At 64.5% G+C, this 22,227-nt stretch overlaps 1 protein-coding gene across 1 annotated transcript in view; it reads right to left on the bottom strand.

The window, feature by feature from the left end:
- The window catches only part of AP3D1 (adaptor related protein complex 3 subunit delta 1), a 44,300-nt gene that overhangs the window by 2,225 nt on the left and 19,848 nt on the right, over positions 1-22,227 (bottom strand). The window contains 22 exon segments of the mRNA XM_058282142.2: positions 269-458; positions 790-837; positions 1,017-1,166; positions 1,897-1,992; positions 2,103-2,213; positions 2,344-2,533; positions 3,777-3,850; positions 4,171-4,212; positions 4,214-4,377; positions 5,055-5,130; positions 6,814-6,885; positions 7,613-7,754; positions 8,035-8,180; positions 14,485-14,716; positions 16,287-16,517; positions 17,687-17,835; positions 17,912-18,057; positions 19,070-19,118; positions 19,820-19,869; positions 21,138-21,187; positions 21,846-21,919; positions 22,081-22,220. Coding sequence (XP_058138125.1) covers positions 269-458; positions 790-837; positions 1,017-1,166; positions 1,897-1,992; positions 2,103-2,213; positions 2,344-2,533; positions 3,777-3,850; positions 4,171-4,212; positions 4,214-4,377; positions 5,055-5,130; positions 6,814-6,885; positions 7,613-7,754; positions 8,035-8,180; positions 14,485-14,716; positions 16,287-16,517; positions 17,687-17,835; positions 17,912-18,057; positions 19,070-19,118; positions 19,820-19,869; positions 21,138-21,187; positions 21,846-21,919; positions 22,081-22,220 — 2,622 coding nt within the window.

The raw sequence follows: 22,227 nt of genomic DNA, 5'->3' as shown, positions 1-22,227 counted from the left end.
CAGAGGCCAGCGACGCCGCGACCGAGCAGGAAGCCGGCCTCGTCCCCAGGTTCAGGGGCAGCCGAGGGGCCCTCCCTGCGGGCCCCGGGGTCTGCCCAGCAGGCGGCGCTGTCCACCGCTGCGCAGACGACAGCGCCCCGGGGAAAACGAGCCGCTTGCTTGAAGACCCCTGGCTCGCGGGAGACAGGCCGAGGCAGGCCCGAGCACGCAGCCCCGGCAGGGCCTGCCTCGAGCAGCGTCTGCCGCGGGGAGACGGGGCGCAGCTCACCTGGGGGCAGCTGGAAGGGCACGGGGACCCCGTCGTGCACGGAGGCGCCCTCCGGCCGGCTCATCTTGGCGTTCAGCGCGTCCAGCACGTTCACCTCCATGCTCTTGAGGAAGCTGCCGCTCCGGTTCTCCAGGATCACGGACACGGTGACCTGGCTCTCCTTCTGCAGGCTGGCCTGGACGTCGTAGGTCTGCGGGGCCCACGGTCAGTGGGCAGGCCACAAGCCCACCAGGGACCCCGGGCACCACTTAGTGCTTCAACTAACGGTAAAAGCGCGCTCCTCTAAGCGCAGGAGGAACCGCAGGAGAGCACTCTCGCCCCACCCAGAGGAAACCTTGCTCCAACGGGCACCACTTCCGGCCATTCCCGTCCTGTCCTAGACCCACCGCGGGCAGCAGGACATACGGGACGCACAGCTGGCGCTCCCGAGGGGCGGGCCCCACGCGGCGTCTCGGGCGCCAGCCTTCCTGCCAGCGAGGAAGCCCCCAGCCCAAGCCCCCCGCCACGCCCACGCCGCTCACCATCTTAACGTAGGCATTCTCGGCAAGAAGGCAGTAGCTGGACATGGGCTGGGGAGCAGGAGAGCGTGCTCAGCCGCGGCGCCGAGGCCGCCAGGCGCGCGCGGGGCGGGGCTGTCGGAGCCCGGCTGCGAGGAGGCGCCAGCAGCCCTCAGCTGCCCTGCCTGCCCCAGTGTGGAGGCCCTGTGGGCCGGGACGCGGAGGGGGGGAGGCGCTGAAGTACCCCTCACCGGGAGTGGCTCCTCATCCAGCGTGCCGTTCTCCAGGCCCTCGGCCGCTGGCTCGCCGCTGGGCTGCTGCTTCCTCTTCAGCTTCTTCTTCTCTTTCGACTTCTCCTCCTTTTCCTTCTTGTGCTTCTTCTTCCTGGCTTTGGGAGATTTCTAAAACGGCACGCGGGGGTCAGCCCCTCACCGGCACGCGGAGGTGCCGCGCAGAAGGCCCGGCAACAATCACATTCCTGTCCTCGAGGACAGGAGGCAGGGCCTGGAAGAGGCTGGGCCCGGCTGAGACCAGGGCCTGGAGCTCATTCGTCACCAGCGTGCAGCGCAGCCAGCGGGGAGCACGGGGCCGCCGGGCCCAGCCCTCTGCTCGCAGGACACCGGGACTGGAGAGCCACAGGCCAGGGCAGCAGAAGCCAAACGCCCACAGGAGCAAACCACCCCGTGCCTGCCACAGCCCGGGCAACCAGACAGTGGAGAGCCCCGTGCCCCGCAGGGGGCTCTGCTCCTCATCGGGGGGCCTGGGAATGCGAGTCAAGCCGAACGAGACACAGCGGGACTGACGGGGCCCGAGGACGAGGCCGCGTGGCTCCCCCACCGTGCACGTCCAGACGGGCCGGCCACAGGCAGGAGGCAGCCTCGTGGCCCCGGGGACGGGAGGGGAAGGGTGGGAGGGGGCAACTGGGCACTGCTGACAAGAGCATTTTGGAGGACGTGGTGGCCACAGAACCGGGCTGGACTAAAGCCAAGAGGCATGCTCTGGTGGGGACGTCATGGGGCACGAGCCCCCTCAACGAGGCTGGCACGGGGAAAAGCAGCGTGGGTGGTGGGAGGGCGGCCCGGGGACACGGGCGCGCCTCCTGCGGGTGGGACCGGTGGCAGCCCTCCTCACCTGGCCCTCCTCCTTGGCCTCGTCCTCGTCGTCCTGCTCGGGCTCTCCCCCCTCCTCTTTCGGGGCAGCGACAACGGCGCCCAGCCCGGGCTCGTCCTGCGGGGACGGGCCGTCAGGGGCTCCAGGCTTGCTCGAGCACGAGGGGCAGGAGCGAGGCGCGGGTCCAGGCCCCAGGGTGCGGGGCGAGCGCGCCGCGGGGCCCTTACCGTCGGCGGGGGCAGGGCGGCAGCGGGCGGTGGCGTGGTGGACAGCCAGAAGTCCAGGTCCTCGCCCTGCAACGCGGGAGGTGGCCGTGGGGCAGTCTGCTCCGTGCCCGGCTGCGGGGCGGGGGCGGGGACAGGAGGCGGCAGTGGGGCAGTCTGCTCCGTGCCCGGCTGCGGGGGGTGGGGGGTGGGATGGGGGCGGGGACGGGGGCGGGGCGCACCCCTCGGCCACGGGTCTGGCTACCTTCCTGTCCTTCTTCTCCTTCTCCTTCCTCCTCTCCTTGTCCCGCTCCTTCTCCCTGTGCTTCTTCTCTTTCTTCTTGGCTTTCCTGCTCTTCTTCTCCCCCACGGGGACTTCCTCCTTCTCGGGGGACTTCGGGGTCTCGGCGTTCCTGTGCTTCTGGACAGGCAGCTTCTCGCTGTCGGCCAAGGGCCTGGGGGGGAAGGCCGCTCAGCCTGGCTGCCCCCGCCCCGGCCGCAGTGCTGGACGGCGGGAGGACGGGGAGGGTGACAAGGACGAGCTGGAGCTGGCCGGGGCCTCCGGGCGGCCAGGGCTCGCCGGGGGCTCCCCACGTGCGCCCTGTCCAGGGGTGCTCGTGCGGGCTGCAGCCCCGGCGGGAGGCGAGCTGAGCCCGGGGCGGCACATGGGGCAGGCGGAGGGGCGCAGCGCAGCCGACCCGCGAGGCTTTCCAACCCCAGGCCCAAACACAAGGGCAGCGCTGGCCCGGGGGCTCGAGGGAAGACGAGAGGGAGGCAGAGAAAGGAAACAGACAAAGGGACTGGAGACACGAAGAGGCGAAGAGGCGGGCGAAGGAGGGAGCGAGGGAGCGAGGGAGCGAGGGAGCGAGGAAGCGAGGAAGCGAGACGTGGAGGGCGCGGGGCGGGGAGGGGAGCCAGCCTGGGGGCAGCAGCCCCGCAGTGGCCCTGGAACACTGCTGCAGGGGCCAGGGCCACGACCGGGGTTGCAAGTGAGCACCGCCCTTGGCCTCGGGCGCCGATGGAGGAGGAGCCGGCCTCCCCGCAGGTCTAGGGATGGCTGCAGGTGTCCCTGAGCTGGGCTGGCGGGGGTCTGGGAAGGAGGGCAGGGCCCCAGGCGGGGCTGGGAGGGGCCGGTGTAGGGAGGGCATGCGCCCGTGTGTGTAGAAACTCGAAGGGTGCAGCAGGGGCGGGGCCGGGTGAGACCCAAGGGGCCTGGAGGGGACCTGCCCTGCTGCCAACGGCCACCGCACAGGTGAGCAGGGCGCGCGGACAGGGGTGGGACGTTCAGCCGCGGGAGGTGGCGAGGGCCCCGCCGCAGCATGGCTGGGATGAGCCCCTGACCAGAGAGGGCGGTCAGGTCACTGGTTCCCACGTAAGAGGAAGGTACGTGGGAGGGAGGGGACGCTGTGTGGCGGGAGGCCCTGGTGGGAGCCGAGGCCAAACGAGGGGAGGCTCGAGGGGACGGTGTGGGGCGTGGGAGGAGCATGGGCTGAGCTGCAGCCTGAGGACGGCGCCGGCGTCGGGGCTTAGTCCTTGCCTGGGGAGGTGCTCGCCACCCGGCCCGGGCGGCTGTGGCCTGAGTGCAGGGAGCAGCGCGACGCGGGCTGGCTGCGGCCAGGGTGGGGGGCGTGACCGGGCCTTGGTGCATGCGCTGGGACGGGACGCCCACCCGGCAGCTCCCGAGGGCTCCACCCCTACCTGTCCAGGTCCATGTCCAGGGCCCTGTAGGGGTCGTTGGGGTCTTTGTCATCCTCGTCGCTGGGCAGCGCGTTCTAGAGGCAGGGGGGGGCTCAGTGCAGCCGCGTAGGCCCCTCCTCAGCCCCACCCCGTCACTGGGCACCACGACGGGCCCCGGCCCTGCCCTGGGGTCCCTGGTCAGCTGGCACAGAGCGGCTTGGTCGGGCACTGCGGCCGCAGCCGCGCCCCCTGCCCCGAGGCTCTGGCGTCTCCGGGGCACGGATCCCGCCCACCCCAGAGGGGGAGGGGGCGCAGGTACTTAAGAGCGGGCCGCTCGGCCAGGTGGGCAGGGACAGGCCCCTCCGGAGCCAGCGCCCGCCTGCGGAGCCCTGCGCCCGCGCCCTCCGCGGCGTACCTCGGGCATCTCCTCCGTGACGATGTCCACCTGCTGGGCGGGGCGCGATGTCCTCGTCGCTCTCCGTGTGCAGCGAGCTGTGGCGCCGGTGCCGGCCGCGCTTCTCCTTCTCCTTCTTCTGCTTCTTCTTCTTCTTGTCCTTCTCGAGCTTCTGGCGGTGCCTCCGTTCCTCCTCCAGCTTCACGTACTGGTCTGACATGGGCATCCCTGCGGGGTGGCGCAGGCGGCTCAGCGGGCGCAGGGGACCCTGTCCGTACCCAGGAAGGGCTCTGCAAGGCCAGGGCCAGGCGCAGCGCACGGAGCGGAGGCGCGGGGCGTCCCAGGGCTGGCGGGGGCACCCGGGAGCCGGCGGGGGCTTTCCGAGGCACGACGGGCACCCCCAAGGCGGCGGGGAAGGCACCAAGGGCATCGTCCTTCCAGAAAGGATGAGGGGCCGGGGGCCAGGCTCCCCGTGGGGGAGGAGAGCTCACGTAACGGAGGGCAGTGCTGGGTGCAACCCTGGCGTGGAGGTGACACCACCGGGCTGTACGCCACAGAAGGCCGTCACCACTTGCCACTGGGGGGTCCGCGGGGAGAGGCCTCCGGAAGCTTCCGCCTGCCTCCCTGCACTTGGCCTCCAGCTTGTGCCCTTGCTGAGTGTGCTCAGGCCCCCGCTGTACCGAGCCCCGGGAGCCCCAGTGAGTCCCCAGCCGGGGGACAGTCTGGGGACAGAACCCAGTAGGACCCCCGCTCCCGCCTGAGCTGCCCTGGGGTGGTCGAGTGTGTCCTTTGGGATACCTGCGGCCGCGAGGCCCCATGCCCAGCTGCCAGGCTGCTGGGGCCGCTCCAGCCCCCCGCCCTGGTGGCCCCGCAGGGCAGAGCCTCACCTGGGCCGAGACACCTACCTGGGACCTTCAGAGGGACCGAGAGGTCGATGTGGACCACGGGGATGTGCTCCACGCCCGGCGCGTCCTGGTACCGCTGCAGAGGCAAACGCGGCAGCGTCACGGGGAGGGCCGGCGTGCGGGTGGACGGCCGAGCCCTCCCTGGAAGAGAAGCGGCGTGTTGGGGATCGGCCCCGCCCAGCCGCGGGCCTGCTGTAGCAGAGGCCACCTGTGCCACCTGTGCCCAGACCCCTCAGGCCAGGACAGCGGCACAGGCCGAACTGCTGGCCATCTCTCCCCATTCGGACCGTGAGGCCCTCGGCTGGCCCTGGGCACCGGCGAGGCAGGCGCTTGGGGCAACAGGCGTGTGGCCGCCGCTCAGCGTGCCAGTGATGGCAGGAGAGGGGCGAGGCCCTGTGGAAAGCAAGGCCAGACGCTGACCTTCCCTCAGATCCAAGAGCGGAGGGGACAGGACCTGCGTGCCATCGACACTGCCGGCCCCCACGGGGACTGTGGAGGCAGGCGGCTCCGGTCGGCCGCGCAGCCATGGGACGCGGGCGCGGCACCAGCAGCCAGGAGCAAGGGCCCTGTGGCACCAGGCCTCAACTGCACAGGACCGCCCGCAGAGGCGAGGCCGTGGGGGCTGGGGTCCGGGGCAGGGTCCTGGCCCCTGGCGGGGGGTGGCTGCGCAGCTCTGCAAACACGCTGAAAGCCGCTGGCCCGGGATTTAAATGGGGGTGTCAGTAAGCGGGCGTCACGCCAGCGGAGACGCCAGCACGACGCTGGCAGCCAGCCGCCCGTGGACTGGGGGGGGGGCAGGGAGCCTCGTGCCCCCAGCAGCTTTCTGGCTTCTCCGGCCCCACCCTGGCTCCCCCGCCATACGGCACCAAGTGATGGGGGCAGCGGGCACTGGTCCTCTCCCGGACATGAGAGGGAACACTTAGGACGGCCACGCAGGCGAACCAGGAGACGCTGTGCTGGGCGAGGGAAGCCAGGATAGGACTGACGGACGCGCCCATCAACGAGATCGTTAGGACGAGCAACGCGGCTCGCCAGGGGCCCGGCCGGGCGTCCCACGTGGTCCCTGTGTGGGACGGGGACACCGCGGGGGCAGGAACCAGCGCTGGGAACAAGGCGCAGCACCGTGTCTGAGCGCGGTCGATAGGAGTGGTTAGGGCGCACACGGCATCGGAAAAGGATAAAAACCGCAGGGCCAAGCGGCGCCGGCCATGAGCCCTGTGGAAACCGAGGCCCAGAGCCGGCCAGGCTGTCCCGACAGCTCCCGTTGACTGTAGCAGCGCGCCATGCCAAGGCACAGGGCTGGGGGCTGGTGTGTGGGCACCGCGCAGCTTCCGCAACTGCTCTGCAACCCGCACCCTGACACACGGAAAGTCAAACGGGCGACGTGAGCTGCCGCGGTTGGCAAACCGAATCCGCCCAGCTCTGCCCTGCCCCGAGGCCCAGCCCAGCGCCTGCGTCTCCCAGGGCACCCCCCTTCAGGCCCCGCCCGGCCCGGCCCTGCCCTGCACACGCCTCTCTACCTGAGCACTAACGCTGCGGGTGGGCCCACGTCCACCTCCCCTGCACGGGCGCCTGCGACCCGCCCTGGCCGTGCAGCCTCGGTGGTTCGTCTCTCCTCTGCACTGGACGGTGTCCGTGCTCAGTATGGATCCCCTGTGACCACCGCCCTCTCCTGTGCACGGATGCTAGCTACGGGCATGGCTTCCGGAACGTTCCCGTGCACTTCTGGAGGATGCGGTGCGCGCCTGGCCAGCCTTACCTTCTGGGGGGACGGGGAGCTCTTGATGTAGAACGGGTTGTTGGCCTGCTCCTGCTTTCGGGCCTCCCGCCGCTGCGGGGGAAGGTCACGAGTGCGTAAGTGGAAGGTTTGCGGGCCCCCTCCCTCGGCCCTCGCCGTCTCTACCGCCGGACACAGGCCCAGAGGGGGCGTGGGAGCTGTGGGGCTGCGGAGCGGCTTTGCGCAGGAGCCTGGCAGGAGGAACAGAGGCCGAGGCCGCTCCCGGCACAGGCGCAGAGCCGAGCCCAGCACCTGGCCGGCAGCACCAGCCAGAGCTCCCGGCGCGGGTCACACTGCCCAAAACTCCGCCAGCAGCACGCAGGCCCGGCCCTGCAGACGCACAAAGCTGGAATTCACCCGCTCCCTCGGCCTCCATTAGGTCCAAACCGGGGCCAGCCGCCCTGCCCCGAGCCCTCCAGAGGGCAGGACGCAGAGCGAGGGCCGCCCTCCTCATAGAGGGGGGGCTGGGATGGGGGTCCGGGCAGGGACGAGAGCTTTTCAGAGGAGTGCGACCGTTCCCTGTTTTTTAAGAACTCGGGGCACCCACACCCCTGGAAAGCAGGGGCTGAATGCCCGGGTAGGAGGCGCCGAGCAGGCAGGGGCCGCGCCCAGGACCAGCGGGGGCTCCTGAGGACAGAGCAGCCCGCCCTGGCGTCTCAGGGGAAACCTCGTTCAGAGGGGAGCCTGGTGCCCGCGCGGGGCCCAGCACCCGACGCGCACGCGGGGCTCCTGGGGATGCAGGTTCCGGCACCTGCTGGGGGGCCCGGCCCGCAGCACCCACCCGGGCCAGCTCCTCCTCGTCCGCCTCGGGCGGCCGCGGCCGCGCGTGCCTCTGCTCCTCGTCGTGGAACATGGCCTTGGGCTTCTCCTCCTCAGACTCGCTGTCCGAGAGGGGCTCGTTGATCCAGGCGTCCAGGTCCAGGCTGCAAGACAGGCGCGTCAGCGCGCCCCTCCTGGGCCCCTCCCCACAGACCACGCCCTCCCCGTCCCCCCACCCGAGAGGCCGGCTGGCGCCCCACAGCCCTGGTGAAGAGCAAGCGCACAAAGCCAGTCCTGAGCGGGGCGCCCGGTCCTGCCCTGAAGCACAGGGAGAGGCCGTCCTGCCCGACGGAAGCGCCTGAGGCCGCCTGGTGCCAGCATGGGCGGCTGGGAGCCCAGGCCCCACCCTGCGCCCCCCTAGCCGGGTCGCGGGCACGGGCTCACCCTTCGGGAACAGGCACCTTCTTCTGGGCCTTGGGGGCCACTGGGTTCAGCTCCCCAGCAAAGAGGGCGCCCACCTCCTCTGCCACCGGCACATCCTTGGCCTGGAGCTTCTGGATGTACTTGACCAGCTGCAGGATGCAGGACGCCTGTGGGCATAGCTGGGTGAGAGCAGGGCCCAGGGCCCAGGGCGCAGGCCGCAGCCCACGGGGCCGGAGCGCAGGGCTCGGCGCAGCGACACAACCCGTGCCTCCTCCCGCGAGCGGGTCTCGGCTGAACCGCCCCAGAAGGCTGGACGGGGAGAGGCTGATGGAGCACGGCTGCGCCCTCCGGGTCTGCCTGGCCATTGGCCGTGCGCCCCCAGGCCCAGCTCCCGCCCACCAGCTGTCATGGGCTCCTCCTGTGGCCACAAGCAGGGTCCCCGTCCTGCCCTGCAGGACAGGCTCCTCTAGAACCACCAGACACATTACACCAAATGTCAAAATTCAAAGGCAGGATCTCAATAAACTTAAACTGAAATTACACAAAGCACTTCCTCTGATCATAATGAAATAAAGTTGGAAATCAACAAGGAGCAGAAAAAGAGAAAATTCATACACATGGAGATTAAAAACACTCTTTAAATAACCAGTGAGTCAAAGAAGAAATTTCAAGAGAAATCAATAAATATCGTAAAACAAATGACAATGAGAATACAACACATCAGAACCTACCAGATGAACTGAAAGCAGAGTTGAGAGGAAATTTTATAGCCCTAAATGTTACATTAAAAAAGAGCTAAAATCAATGACCTAACTACACAGCTGAAAGAATTAGAAGAACAGCGAACTAATCCCAAAGCAAGTAGAACGAACGAAATAACAAGGATTAGAACAGAAATAAATGAAATTGAGAACAAAAGAACAGAATTAACAAAGCTAAAAATTGGTTCTTGGAGAAGATTAACAAAATTGACAAACCCTTAGACTGACCAAGAAAAAGAAAAAGAAAAAGATGCAAATAAATGAAATTAAAAAAGGAAAAGGGGAAGATTATTGATTCTACAGAAATGAGAGAGATCATAAGAGGCTACTATGAACAACTTTATGGCAAAAAACTAGACAATGTAAACGAAATGGAAAAATTCCTAGGAACGAACGTACAGGACCATACAAACAACCTACACTGACGACCTCAACAAGCCAATCACAAATTGAGATCGAAACAGTCATCAAACAGCTCCCCAAGATGAAAAGGCCAGGATCACGTGGGTACACAGGTGAGTTCTGCCACACAGTAAAGAATTAACACCAGTCTCACTCAAGCGCTTCCAAAATACTGAACAAGAAGGAGCACTACCAAAATCATTTTATAAAGCCAGTTATTACTCTAATACTAAAGCCAGATAAAGATATTATGAAAAAAGAAAATTACAGACCCATTTCTCTAGTGAATACAGATGCAGAAATCCTCAACAAAATACTTGCTAATCGAATCTAACAACACATTAAAGAATTATTCATCATGATTAAGTGGGTTTTATAACAGGCACGCAAAGGTGGTTCAACATAAGAAAATCAAGCATAATACACCGCATTAATAAATCAAAGAAGGAAAATCACATGATCTTATCAATTGATGCAGAAAAGGCATTTGACAAAATATAGCACCTTTTCTTGATAAAAATACTACAAAAAATAGGAATTGAAGAAAACTTTCACAACATGATAAAGGCCATACATGAAAAACCCACAGCTAACACTGTACTCAGCGGTGAAAGACGGAAAGCTTTCCTCTTGAGATCAACAAGACAAGGGCCCCACTGTCCCCACTGCCCCCACTGTCCCCACTGTCGTTTAATATAGTGCTAGAGGTTCCAGCTGGAGCAATCGGGCAAAAAATAAATAAATAAAATAAAAGGCATCCAAATCAGAAAGGAAGAAGTAAAACTTTCACTATGTACAGACAACATGATCCTGTATCTAGAAAGTCCTGAAAAATCTACAAAAAAGCTACTAGAGCTAATAAACTACTTCAGTAGAGTGTTAGGATACAAGATCAATACCAAAAATCAGTGGTGTTTCTACACAATTGTAATGCTCAATCTTAGGAGGAAGTCAGGGAAAAAATTCGGTTTGCAATAGCAAATAAAAGAAACAAATATTTAGGAAAAACCTTAACCAAGGATGTGAAGCACTGTATCCAAAGAGCTATAATGCATCGCTAAAAGAAATTTAAAAAAGACCTAAATAATTGGAAGAACATTCATTCCACGCTCGTGGATTGGAAAACCAAGTACTAAACATCTTTAAAAGGACAAGGAAGGACTCTCGCTTCCAGACTTTAAATCATATTACCTAGCTACAGTGCACACAGCATCGTACTGGCCTACAGACAGACACACAGACCAACTGAACCCAACTGATGGTTGAGAAACAGCCCCGCACGTCTGCGGCCAAGTGGTTTTTGAGAAGCCCCCCAAGCCCTCCCAGTTGGGGCAGAACAGTATGTTCAACAAATGGTGGAGAGAACTGGATATCCACAGCCAGAAGAAAGAAAGAGGACCCTCTCTCACACCTTACACAAAATTAACTCAGAATGGATCAAAGACCTACACATAAAAGCAAGGACCATGAAGCTCCTAGAAGATGTAGGGGAACATCTTCAAGACCTGGTGGTAGGTGGTGGATTCTTAAACTGTGCAATGAAAGCAGGAGCGACGAAAGAAAACATGGATACATGGGACCTCCTCAAACTTCAACCCTTCTGTGAGCCAAAGGCCTTCATCAAGAAGGTGAAAAGGCGGCCCACGCAATGGGAGAAAATATTTGGAAAAAACTTATCTGATAAAGGTTTGATTTCCATTCTATATAAAGAGATCATACAACTCAACAAAAAAAGAGCAAGCAATCCAATTAAAAAATGGGCAAAAGATTTAAATAGACATTTCCCCAGAGGAGATAGAAATGGCCAAAAAGCACATGAAAAATGTTCCATATCACTAGTCATGAGGGAAATGCATATCAAAACAATAATGAGTTATCATCTAACATTGCATAAAATAGCCATTATTTTAAAAACAGACAACAGTTAAGTGCTGGAGAGGATGTGGAGAAACAGGAACACTCTTTCGCTGTTGGTGGGGGTGTATAAATGGCACAGCCTCTGTGGAAGAGAGTTTGGGGTTCCTCAGGAAGCTAAATATAGAACTGCCATCTGATCCAGCAATTCCTCTACCAGGAATCTATCCAGAAGAACTAAAAACTATGACACGAACAGACATCTGCACACCCATGTTCACAGCAGCGTTGTTTACAGTTGCCAAAAGGTGGAAACAACCCAAGCGTCCGTCCACCAATGAACGGATAAACAAAATGTGGCATATACATACGACGGATACTATGCAGCTGTACGAGAAAACGAAATTGGGACACATATGATAATATGGATGAATCTCGAAGACATTACACTAAGCAAAGTAAGCCAGACACAAAAGGACAAATATTGCATGATCTCACCAATATTGACTAAATACAAAGAATAAACACATGGGATTATTTAATAAAACCTAGAATATAGCTTATTAGGAGATAAGGAGAAGACTGAGAACTACTGATGCTTCATATGTTTAGAAATTTTAATTAACTTGATTGTAAAAGTGTAGAAATGGATAGAGTTGATGGTAACACATTATAGTGAGTAGCAGCTGGTTTATAAATGGGACTATGGGGAAACGGACTTTGGCCCAGTGGTTAGGGCGTCCGTCTACCACATGGGAGGTCCGCGGTTCAAACCCCGGGCCTCCCTGACCCGTGTGGAGCTGGCCTAAGTGCAGTGCTGATGCACGCAAGGAGTGCCGTGCTACACAGGGGTGTCCCCCGCGTAGGGGAGCCCCACGCGCAAGGAGTGCACCCGTAAGGAGAGCTGCCCAGCGCGAAGGAGGGAGCAGCCTGCCGAGGAATGGCGCCGCCCACACTTCCTGTGCCGCTGACGACAACAGAAGCGGACAAAGAAACAAGACGCAGCAAAAAGACACAGAAAACAGACAACCGGGGTAGGGGAGGGGAATTAAATAAATAAAAATAAATCTTTTTTAAAAAAATAAATAAATAAATGGGACTATGGCTGAAAAGGGTAGTCTGGGGAAGTAAATGTCAATCGAAAGAAAGCTAAAGAATAATCTAGAGACTGAATAACACAGTGAACCCAGAGTAGATGAGGATTGTGGTTGAGGGTACAAATGCAAGAGAATCCCTGTGAGCTAGAGCAGATGTACATCAATATTGCAGGGTTGTGGGAATGTGGAGAAGCATGGGAAAACTATAATTGGTGTGACCTACAGACTGGTTAACAACAATACTGTTAATATTCTTGTATCAATGCCAAAGATGTACCGCGTTGATAATGGAGGTGTATGGGAAAAAGGTGCCAAATGTACGCTGTGGACCATGGTTGGGGTAACAGTCTGATATTATCATCTCATAATTTGTAACAAATGTTCCACCATGGTGTGGTGTGTTGGTGAAGGGGTTTTGTATGGGCATTCTACACATGCATGCAATAGCTTTGCAAGTTCACAACTTCTGTAATAAAAATATATTTTTAAAAAATAGGGTGGGTTGGGGGGAAAATACACCAAACGTAAGATAGGAACTAGAGTTAGTAGTAGTATTTCACCAAGCTCTTGCACAGTTTGTAATACATGGTGGAGGGGTGATGTAGGAGACCCCTGTATGATGTCATGCATGCTTATTTTGTAAGTTCACAATCTTTACTATACACTCATTGTTTATGCATGTTCATGTGTTAATGCTATACTTCAATGAAAAACTTATTTTGAAAAAAAATCCAAAAGCAGAGAGCGGATTTTGAGGGCAGGAGAGAAGTGGCGTGTCTCACACAAAGGGTCCCTGCGGAGATGAACAGAGGATTCCTCCTCAGAAACCGGGGACAGAGGCGGTGGCATGATCAAGTCCTCAAAGAAAACACTGTCCGCCAAGAATCCTAAGGGGAAAGATAATTTCTCAAAACTGAAAAAAATTGAAACACCTACAAGTGAACAAAAGCTGAAAGAGCTCATTACTGGGGCCCCTTCCCTCCAGGAAATGCTCAAGCGAGCCCCCAAGTCGGCCTTGACAGTAACTTGTGGCACAACCCTCAATTACGGCACTTCTGGTGGGTGACCGCCCCCGTAACTGGACAGGCAACGCGTAAAAGGACCTTACAGATCAACATTAAATGGCAGGCAACATTTACAGACACAACCTGAAACGACAACCAATTAAAACAGAAAGGGACAAAAAGACAGGAGTTGGCAGACGAGTAAGCCTAGGGGCAGTGGCTTAAGAACCCCAGTTACAACTGCAGCTAACCATGAAGGAAATTATGAAAAACAGAAACAGAAAAGAGGGACCAAAAGGGTGTATTACAAAAGCAAGTAAATACAAATAAAATGGTAGTAACAGTAAAGGAGGAACAAAAAACATACAAGACAGAAACAAAAGCTCAACAGCAGAAGCACATCGTTCCTTCTCAGCTACTACCTTAAACGTCAAAGGACAAAACTCCCCACTAAAAGGCAGAGACCAGCAGACTGGATGAGGCCTGTCCACAGGAGCCTCGCTTCAGCTACAAAGACGCAGAGAGGCTGGAGGTGAAAGGGCAGGAAAGAAACATGACACGCAGAGCGCTGGGCAAGAAACGTCTAAGGCTGCGCTGTTGTGCGGCCACAGCCGACAAATACTAAGAGGAAAAGCCTGTGAGAGAGAGAGAAGAGCACATGTGATGGAACACGGGCCTGCGGAGAGCGGCTGCGCTCTGCACTGTTTGTTCAGCGTGCGCGCAGGTCAGGGATGAGCAAGAGCCCAGCACGCGGCGGTGCTGAGACCACCAGGGCCTTGCCCAGGGAAGACCCTCAGGGCTCGGCCAGGGTCACACACAGCCAGGCCAGGTACCCCCACCCAGGCTGTGCCAGCCCGGCCGCACCTGCTGAGACCCCGGCACGCCTGCCGAGCCCGGGAGCACCTGCCGAGCCCCAAGTGACTTACAGCGACCCCGGCACGCCTGCCGAGCCCGGGAGCACCTGCCGAGCCCCAAGTGACTTACAGCGACCCCGGTGCACCTGCCAAGCCTGGGAGCACCTGCCAAGCCCCAAGTGACTTACAGCAACCCCGGTGCACCTGCCGAGCCCCGCGTGCAGCCATGGAGGCACGGGCACCTCAGGCCCAGAAGGCTGAGCCCCAAGAACCCCGCAGACTCACTCCCCAAGGCCACCCAGGGTTCCGGCAGAGAGGGGGTGGCCGCGCAGGGCTGCTGGCTCGGGTGGGGCATACGGGCCCTGCCACGCTGACCCGTGCTCCCGCTGCCAAGGGTGAAGGGAGACCCCAGCAGGGCTGCTGACAGGCCCGGGTGGCACGGGGCGGTGACCGAGAGCACAGAACCGCAGCGCGGAGGCCCGAGGCGCACGGCGCTCACCCGCTCCTGGACCTCCAGGTCCGCACTCTGTACGAACTGGGGCAGCCGCTCCGCCAGCAGCTGCGTGACGTCCCGGGCCGCCTCCCGCTCGGCCGCCTGCTCCCGCTGCTGCAGCACGGCTGCATAGAGCTTGGCCACGTTCTGCACGTACACGGCCTGGATGTGCCCCGGAAGGGTGGTCACGCGGGGCCGCAGCATGGCCTCCAGGGTCTGCTGGGGCTCCTCCAGGTGCCTGGGGGCGAGACGACGCTGAGTGCGGGCCTGCTGAAGCCGCGGTGCCGGAGCCAGAGTGGGGAGGACCAACCCCAGCTGTTCCCGGCGTGGCTGGTGGCACTTGGTCGCGGTGGCCCCAGCCAAAGAGACTGGGAGCTGGGCAGTGGGGTCGCGCTCCCACGGACGGGTACACTGGAAACCTCCCTGCTTCCAGGCAGTGTCAAGGGCCTGGCGGCCTCATGAGACGTAGGAGGCCATCGTGTCCCCTTAGGGGACCACTTCAAGAGGCCCCCGCGCCAGCGCCGCAGTCTCAGCCCCAGAAAACCCACGGCTGTGTCGGGCAAGGCCAAGGAGGCACCTCGGGAAGGAGGCCCAGCGGCCGGGGAGCGCGAGGGCCCTGGGGCTGGCTGGCCCGCGGGGTTTTGGCTGCTACAGTCATCAATGAAGCTAAGAAGCTTCCTAACAAGAAAGCGCCATAACCCCCGTGGGAGCCGCGTTACAGGAACAGGAAAGTGGCTGAGGCGGGTAGCGGTGAGGCCGCAACTCGGGGCCAACCTTTAAGATCTGCCAAAAGAAACCGCAAACCCAGGTTCTGGGGCAAACACCGGATCCAGAGGCTGCGTGACAATCCTGAACTTCACGTGGGGCCCGACGAAGTTGCCTGCAGGCAGCTCCGCCCGATGGGCAGCGAGAAATGGGCCTCGGAATTATAGCTCCCCAGGGTGCACACCGCGGAGCTGTCCCCACCACATGGGACGCCCGCCCACCCGCCCTGCAGATCCTCCCCTGTGGGCACAGGCAGGGGTGTGGCATGGTGCCAGGGGAGCCCCGCCGGCAGCCCCACCCACGCCCGAGCCCCCCCAGCACCCCGAGCCCCTGCTGCGGAGGAGCCCCCGCCGGCAGCCCCACCCACGCCCGAGCCCCCCCAGCACCCCGAGCCCCTGCTGCGGAGGGGCCCCCGCCAGCAGCCTGCCTGCGCCCGAGCCCCCCCAGCACCCCGAGCCCCTGCTGCGGAGGGGCCCCCGACAGCAGCCCCGCCTGCGCCCGAGCCCCCCCAGCACCCCGAGCCCCTGCTGCGGAGGGGCCCCCGACAGCAGCCCCGCCTGCGCCCGAGCCCCCCCAGCACCCCGAGCCCCTGCTGCAGAGGGGCCCCCGACAGCAGCCCCGCCTGCGCCCGAGCCCCCCAGCACCCCGAGCCCCTGCTGCGGAGGGGCCCCCGACAGCAGCCCCGCCTGCGCCCGTGCCCCCCCAGCACCCCGAGCCCCTGCTGCGGAGGGGCCCCCGACAGCAGCCCCGCCCGCGCCCGAGCCCCCCCAGCACCCCGAGCCCCTGCTGCGGAGGGGCCCCCGACAGCAGCCCCGCCTGCGCCCGAGCCCCCCAGCACCCCGAGCCCCTGCTGCGGAGGGGCCCCCGACAGCAGCCCCGCCTGCGCCCGTGCCCCCCCAGCACCCCGAGCCCCTGCTGCGGAGGGGCCCCCGACAGCAGCCCCACCTGTGCCCGTGCCCCTGCCTGCACCCCGAGCCCCCGCCACAGGGGAGCCCCAACAGCAGCCCCGCCTGTGCCCGAGCCCCTGCCGGGCAGGGACTCACTCGGAGAACTCTCCGCAGATCCAGGCGGCGGCGTGGAGCACCTCGCAGATGCCGCTGCGCTGGGCGTTGCTGGCGACCAGGTGGGCGTTGTCCAGGAGCGTGGCCATCTGGGACACGGCGAACCTGCGGATGGCCTTGACACGGATGGCCACATCCAGCATCTGCGCGGCGATGAGGTGGCCGTGGCGCGTGCCCTCCAGCCGCGTCAGCTCCACCAGGATGCTGATGTACCTGGGGGCAGACCGTGAGGGCGCAGGGCCGTGAGGGCGCAGGGCCTGGGGGGGGGGCAAGCCGTGAGGGCGCAAGGCTTGGGGGGGGCAGGCCGTGAGGGCGCAGGGCCGTGAGGGCGCAGGGCCTGGGGGGGGCAGGCCGTGAGGGCGCAAGGCTTGGGGGGGGCAGGCCGTGAGGGCGCAGGGCCGTGAGGGCACAGGGCCTGGGGGGGGGGGCAGGCCGTGAGGGCACGGGGCCTGAGGGGGGGCAGGCCGTGAGGGCGCGGGGCCTGGGGGGGGTGGGCGGGCCGTGAGGGCGCGGGGCCTGAGGGGTGGGCGGGCCGTGAGGGCGCGGGGCCTGAGGGGGGGCGGGCCGTGAGGGCGCGGGGCCTGGGGGGGGCGGGCCGTGAGGGCGCGGGGCCTGGGGGGGGCGGGCCGTGAGGGCGCGGGGCCTGAGGGGGGGCGGGCCGTGAGGGCGCGGGGCCTGAGGGGGGGCGGGCCGTGAGGGCGCGGGGCCTGAGTGGGGGCGGGCCGTGAGGGCGCGGGGCCTCAGGGGTGGCAGGCCGTGAGGGCGCAGGGCCTGGGGGGGTGGGCAGGCCGTAAGGGCGCAGGGCCTGAGGGCGGTGGGCCGTGAGGGCGCGGGGCCTGGGGGGGGCGGGCCGTGAGGGCGCAGGGCCTGAGGGGGGGCAGGCCGTGAGGGCGCAAGGCTTGGGGGGGGCGGGCCGTGAGGGCGCGGGGCCTGAGGGGGGGCGGGCCGTGAGGGCACGGGGCCTGGGTGGGCGGGCCGTGAGGGCGCAGGGCCTGAGGGGGGGCAGGCCGTGAGGGCGCAAGGCTTGGGGGGGCAGGCAGTGAGGGCGCAGGGCCGTGAGGGCGCGGGGCCTGGGGGGGGGGGCGGGCCGTGAGGGTGCGGGGCCTGGGGGGGCGGGCCGTGAGGGTGCGGGGCCTGAGGGGGGCGGGCAGTGAGGGCGCGTGGCCTGGGGGGGGCAGGCCGTGAGGGCGCGGGGCCTGGGGGTGGGCGGGCCGTGAGGGCGCGGGGGCCTGGGGGGGCGGGCCATGAGGGCGCGGGGCCTGAGGGGGGCGGGCCGTGAGGGCGCGGGGCCTGAGGGGGGCGGGCCGTGAGGGCACGGGGCCTGAGGGGGGGCGGGCCGTGAGGGCGCAGGCGCCTGCCCGCCCCCCGGGCGCGGCACGCACCACTCGAAGTTGGTGATGTGCTGGTAGTTGGACTGGCTGCAGATGTCGATGATCTTGGTGAGCAGCTCGTCGCGGTAGGTGGTGCCCTCGGCCTTGTCCACGTGGGTCATCAGCTTCTTGACGATCTCCATCAGGTTCTTCTTGGACACCTGAGGGAGGGCGCCGTGAGGGGCTGCGGGGAACCCGAGCGCCGCGAGCCCGCGGCCGCAGGACCCCGCCACGCACCATGCCGTAGAGCAGGTCGAGTGCGCGCAGCCGGATGGACTCGTCCTTGTCGTCGAGGCACTGCAGGATGAGGTCCTTGTGCGCCTGCACGGACTTGGGGTGCGTCTTGAGGATCTTGGACATGGCCAGCAGCCCCAGGTACTTCACTGCGGAGTGGGGCAGGCGGACACTGGCCGTGGCTGCTCCCGGGATGGGCACAAGGCCAGGAGCCGCCGGGCGCCCTCGGGGCAGAACCCACGGGTGGACGCGCAGCTCCCCAAGCCCCGAGCGCCCGACTGGACGCCTCAAGGCCCTGAAGCCACCGCACCCTCCAAGCGCCACTGCTGCTGTGCCCGGCGTAAGCCACCTCCACGCGCTGTCTCTTTTACGAGCGCACGACACGTGCCGATGCCCGCCTAGGGCAGGTTACCCACCCCGCGGGGCAAAGACGGCTCCCGCAGGCCGAGGCCAGGCTCCGTGTGTGACAGGGCCGCCCGGGGCAGAGCCGAGCTGCAGCCTGTCTGTGCGCCTGCTCTCTGCACTGCTTTACTTCAGGCACAGCTCTGGGGGCGCACGGGCGGCTGGGCCCGTCCCAGGCTGGCAGCCGTGCAGACGCCCTGGCTCTGCTCAGGCAGAGTCGGGCTCAGCAGGCCCCCGCCCGCCTGTTCGTAAAGCTTTACTGCCCAAGCCACAGCCCCGCACGCCCACCCTGCCTGGCTGCTCCGCCCATGGGGCCAGGTCAAGTGCTCAGGACAGCGGCGCCCGGCCGCACAGCCAACCAGCCTTCATGGGGAGCTGCGCGTCTCCTGGCCTAACAGGGCTAAGAACGGCGCTGAGCTCTCCTGGATCTCTCTCCAGACCTCGCCCCGAGTTCAGCTACCTCACAGAGCCCCCCGGAAACTCCCGGCCTGGACACAGGAAGGGCTAACCCCCCCAAGAGCCGGAAGCCCGAGCGTGGCAGCCACAGCCGGGGCAGAGGCCACCAGGGGCTGCCGGGCACCGGGGGCTCAGCCCTGCCCGTAGCGGCCCAAGGGCCCCTCTGCTAACGGGCTTCCCTGGAGGACGAGGACGAGCGCACCAGTGGACCGGGGCCCACGCCCTCCTGCGCCCCAACGCCGGGAAGCACAGGACGTGCCAGGTCAAGCCCATGGGATGCGGAGGAAGCAGAAAACCACTCACAGTTTTGGTCGGAATCTTCTATCAGTATCCGTAACTTCTGGACGCAAAGCTGGAAAAAAGGGGCGTCGCTGGGTCCTCTGGGCGTGAGCTGAGCTGGGGCCCGCCCCGCCCCCACCCCGTGCGCCCCCAGCCATGAGGCGGCAAAAGCCAGGAGGCCAGGGGACTCCCAGGACGTGGGATGCACAGCGAGCCTGTCGTCAAAAGGCAGAGGCGGGAGATGGCAGCGACAGACACGCATGGAGGTGCGTGATGGCTCCCACGAGAGCAGAGCCACCACTGCGGGGCCGCACAGGGGCTGCTTGGACTCTCAACTATGAGGCTGTGCCCTCTGGGAAGGGGACTGGGGCTGGGCAGTGACTTCACGTGGGTCTCGTGGCCCCTGGGCCAGCGGGGGAGCCTGAGGCTGTTCCAGGTGGGCGAGGCCTGGCAAGGCCCAGGGCACAGGCCAAGGGGACGGCGCCCAGGGACTGGCTGGACCTCGGGGACTAAAGAGTCACACAGCCGGGATGGGGGCAGGGGAGCCGCCGATGCCTGTCACTGCCTCCGGCTGGCACCAGTGCGCCCGTGTCCCAGCAGCACGGAACCAAGCCAAGGCCAGGCCCCTGGGGTTCTTGGGCTGTGGATGCACGACGGGTGGCCAGGCAGAGACAGGGGCACAGCCGAGAGGGACACACAAGAGCCAGAAGCTGAGGCCAGGAGGGGCCCGGGCCTCGAGACCCCTTCCGCCGGCTCGGCAGGGTGGGTGCGTACCTGGATGCTGGCGCTGTGGTTGGGCATGCCCGAGGACAGGGAGATGAGCACTGCAACGCAAGCGCAGCGCATCAGCCACCGGCGTCTCCTCAGGGGACCTGCCCCAGCCAAGGGGACCCCTGGAGGGACGCCCTGCTGAGGCCCGAGGCTGCGCACGGCGCCCGCATGCCAAGCAGCCCTCAGCCAGGTGCGGCTGGGAACGCCGGCTGGTGCCCTTCCCCTGGGGCCGGGCCAGGCAGAGGCGCCACGGGACCAGTCCCAGGAGGCCCCGCGCAGCGTTCCGCTCGCCCGCTCCTCCGTGGATGGGTACCGGGGCCTCGCCAGCCTGCCAGGCCGCACGGCAGCCCCCGAACCTGCCGCAGCTGCACCCCCAGGCTCCTGCCGCCGTACGAGGGCGCCTGCGCCGCGCCAGCACGTAGGTCCGGCTTTTAAACTGCAGCCCTGCGGGCGGGAGGCGGGAGGCCGGGCCGGGCCGGTGGGGGTTTGCGCCGGCCGCTCATCCGCCCCAGCGCCTTCCCTCGGAAGCCGTCGGCACGTCTGCCGCGGCGAGGGGCCTCCTGGGCCATGGGCCCTTCTGCGCGTGAGCGCCACCTCCCACGCGCTCTACCCGGGCCCCGCGTCAGTCGTGTCCCCAGGCCCCGCGGCTTCTCTTCACTGGAGCGGCCTCTGAAGCACCAAGTTCGCTTGGCCCCGCCCCGCCCACCTCCTCCTTTCGCGGCCTGGCTTCCGGTGTCCTATCGAACCAAAGACCCCGCGGGCCAAGCAAGATCCCCGGGACCTCCTCCTCCGCTCTCCTCTGGGTGGGGCACAGTGTGGGCTCTCACAGGTGGCCTTTGATCTATTTTGAGTTTTGGTGTTTTTCCCCCAAGGAAACAAAAATCATCCAAGAACCCCCAGACAGACCCCCCGACACGTGACCCGCCTGGTGCGCACGTGACCAGCCCCAGCACAGCGCCTGGCACGGGGAAGCCGGAAGGACTGCGCGGCTGTTGGGGGGCAACGCCGCTGCCGCCCCCTGCGGGGCAGCCTGGGGGTTGCCCGGCGGCGCCCGGCGCAGGTTTCCTGCTCCTGCTCGCACACAGGTCAGGAGCTGAACGAGCCCCGGGGGTGCCGGCAGGGACGTCCCTGGACTCTGGGGCGAGCTGAGAGGCTGGGCAGCCTCTCGGGGATGCAGCTGCCACGCACCGAGCACCGCAGATGGCGCAGTCTCTGGCCTGGGGGAGCGGGCTGCACGCCGGGACTCGCACGCCCGCCGTGCCCCCCGTGCCCCTGGGGCGAGTCCCAGGCTCAGCCCCGCAGCCCGGGCACACCGGCTCACCTGCGATCACAGTATTGACGCACTCGTAGAGCAGGGACATGGCGGAGGTGCTGCAACAGAGACGGGGGTCGGCAGGGTGCGCGCGGCCCAGGCTGCCCTGCGCTGCGAGTCTTGACCCGCCTCCCCACATGGCGAGCTGCTGCGCAGGAGGCCCCGGCAGAGGGTCGGCTGGCGCGGGCCACTCGGCCTCGCTCCACCCGCTCTCGGCAAGTCCCGGCCGAGGGGTGGCCAGGAGGTCCCTGTCAGGGGCTGGGCAGGAACCCCGCCCTGGCCTGGGGGCGCCGTGCGTGGGGCTGGGTCCCTGGGTGCCTGGGGGCCCCGGGGAAGCGCCAAGACCGCACAAGCCCAGCAGCAGGGCCCACTGCTCTCCACAGGTGCAAGGACAAGTCAACCCCAGGGCCCCGATGTGCTGGGGTCGTGGCATTCAGGGCTGCTGCCGTCCGAGCCCCCCAAAAAGCACAGCTGAGTCATCAACATGCTCCTCTAAAATCTGGCGTCCCGAGCCCACACCCTCCCCCAAGTCTTCACAGCAACCCACCGCTCGCGCGCAGACCCCACATCCAAGGGCTGAAAGGAGAGCGCCGCCCGGGCCCCCAGGCCCGCCTGCCGCCTGCGAGGTGGCCGCTGCGTGACTGCGGAGCTGTCCCCGACGCCATCCCCTGGCGGCCGCCCCTCCCTGCCCCGTGCGTCCAGGCGGCCCCAGCTCACCTGTGGATGAGGTTGGTGAGCGGCTCGATCAGCTTCTTGCCCAGCCTCGGCTCCAGCGGGGTCAGGGCACCGAACTGCAGGGCCGAGAGAAGCCAGCGTCACCCACAGCGGGCGGCGAGGGCACGAGGCCCGCCCCGGGTAGCCCCGGGCGCCTTTGAGCCCGCCCGCCCTGCTCGCCAGCAGTGCCTGCGCGGCATCGCCCGCCGGGACAGCCCCCCCGACGGCCAACACTTGCCAGCTTGATGATCTTGATGAGCACCCAGTTGTTGGTGGACGAGGTCATGAGCTTGAAGAAGAGCGGGGCGAGGGAGAGGTAGTTCTTGGGGTTGCGCCGGGCCAGCTCGCAGATGACGTTGACCGCCGCCGACTGGACCCCTGTGTG

This window comes from Dasypus novemcinctus, chromosome 19, assembly GCF_030445035.2.
Source record: "Dasypus novemcinctus isolate mDasNov1 chromosome 19, mDasNov1.1.hap2, whole genome shotgun sequence".
Classification (NCBI taxonomy): domain Eukaryota; kingdom Metazoa; phylum Chordata; class Mammalia; order Cingulata; family Dasypodidae; genus Dasypus; species Dasypus novemcinctus.
This window is presented reverse-complemented; position numbering and strand designations above follow the sequence as displayed.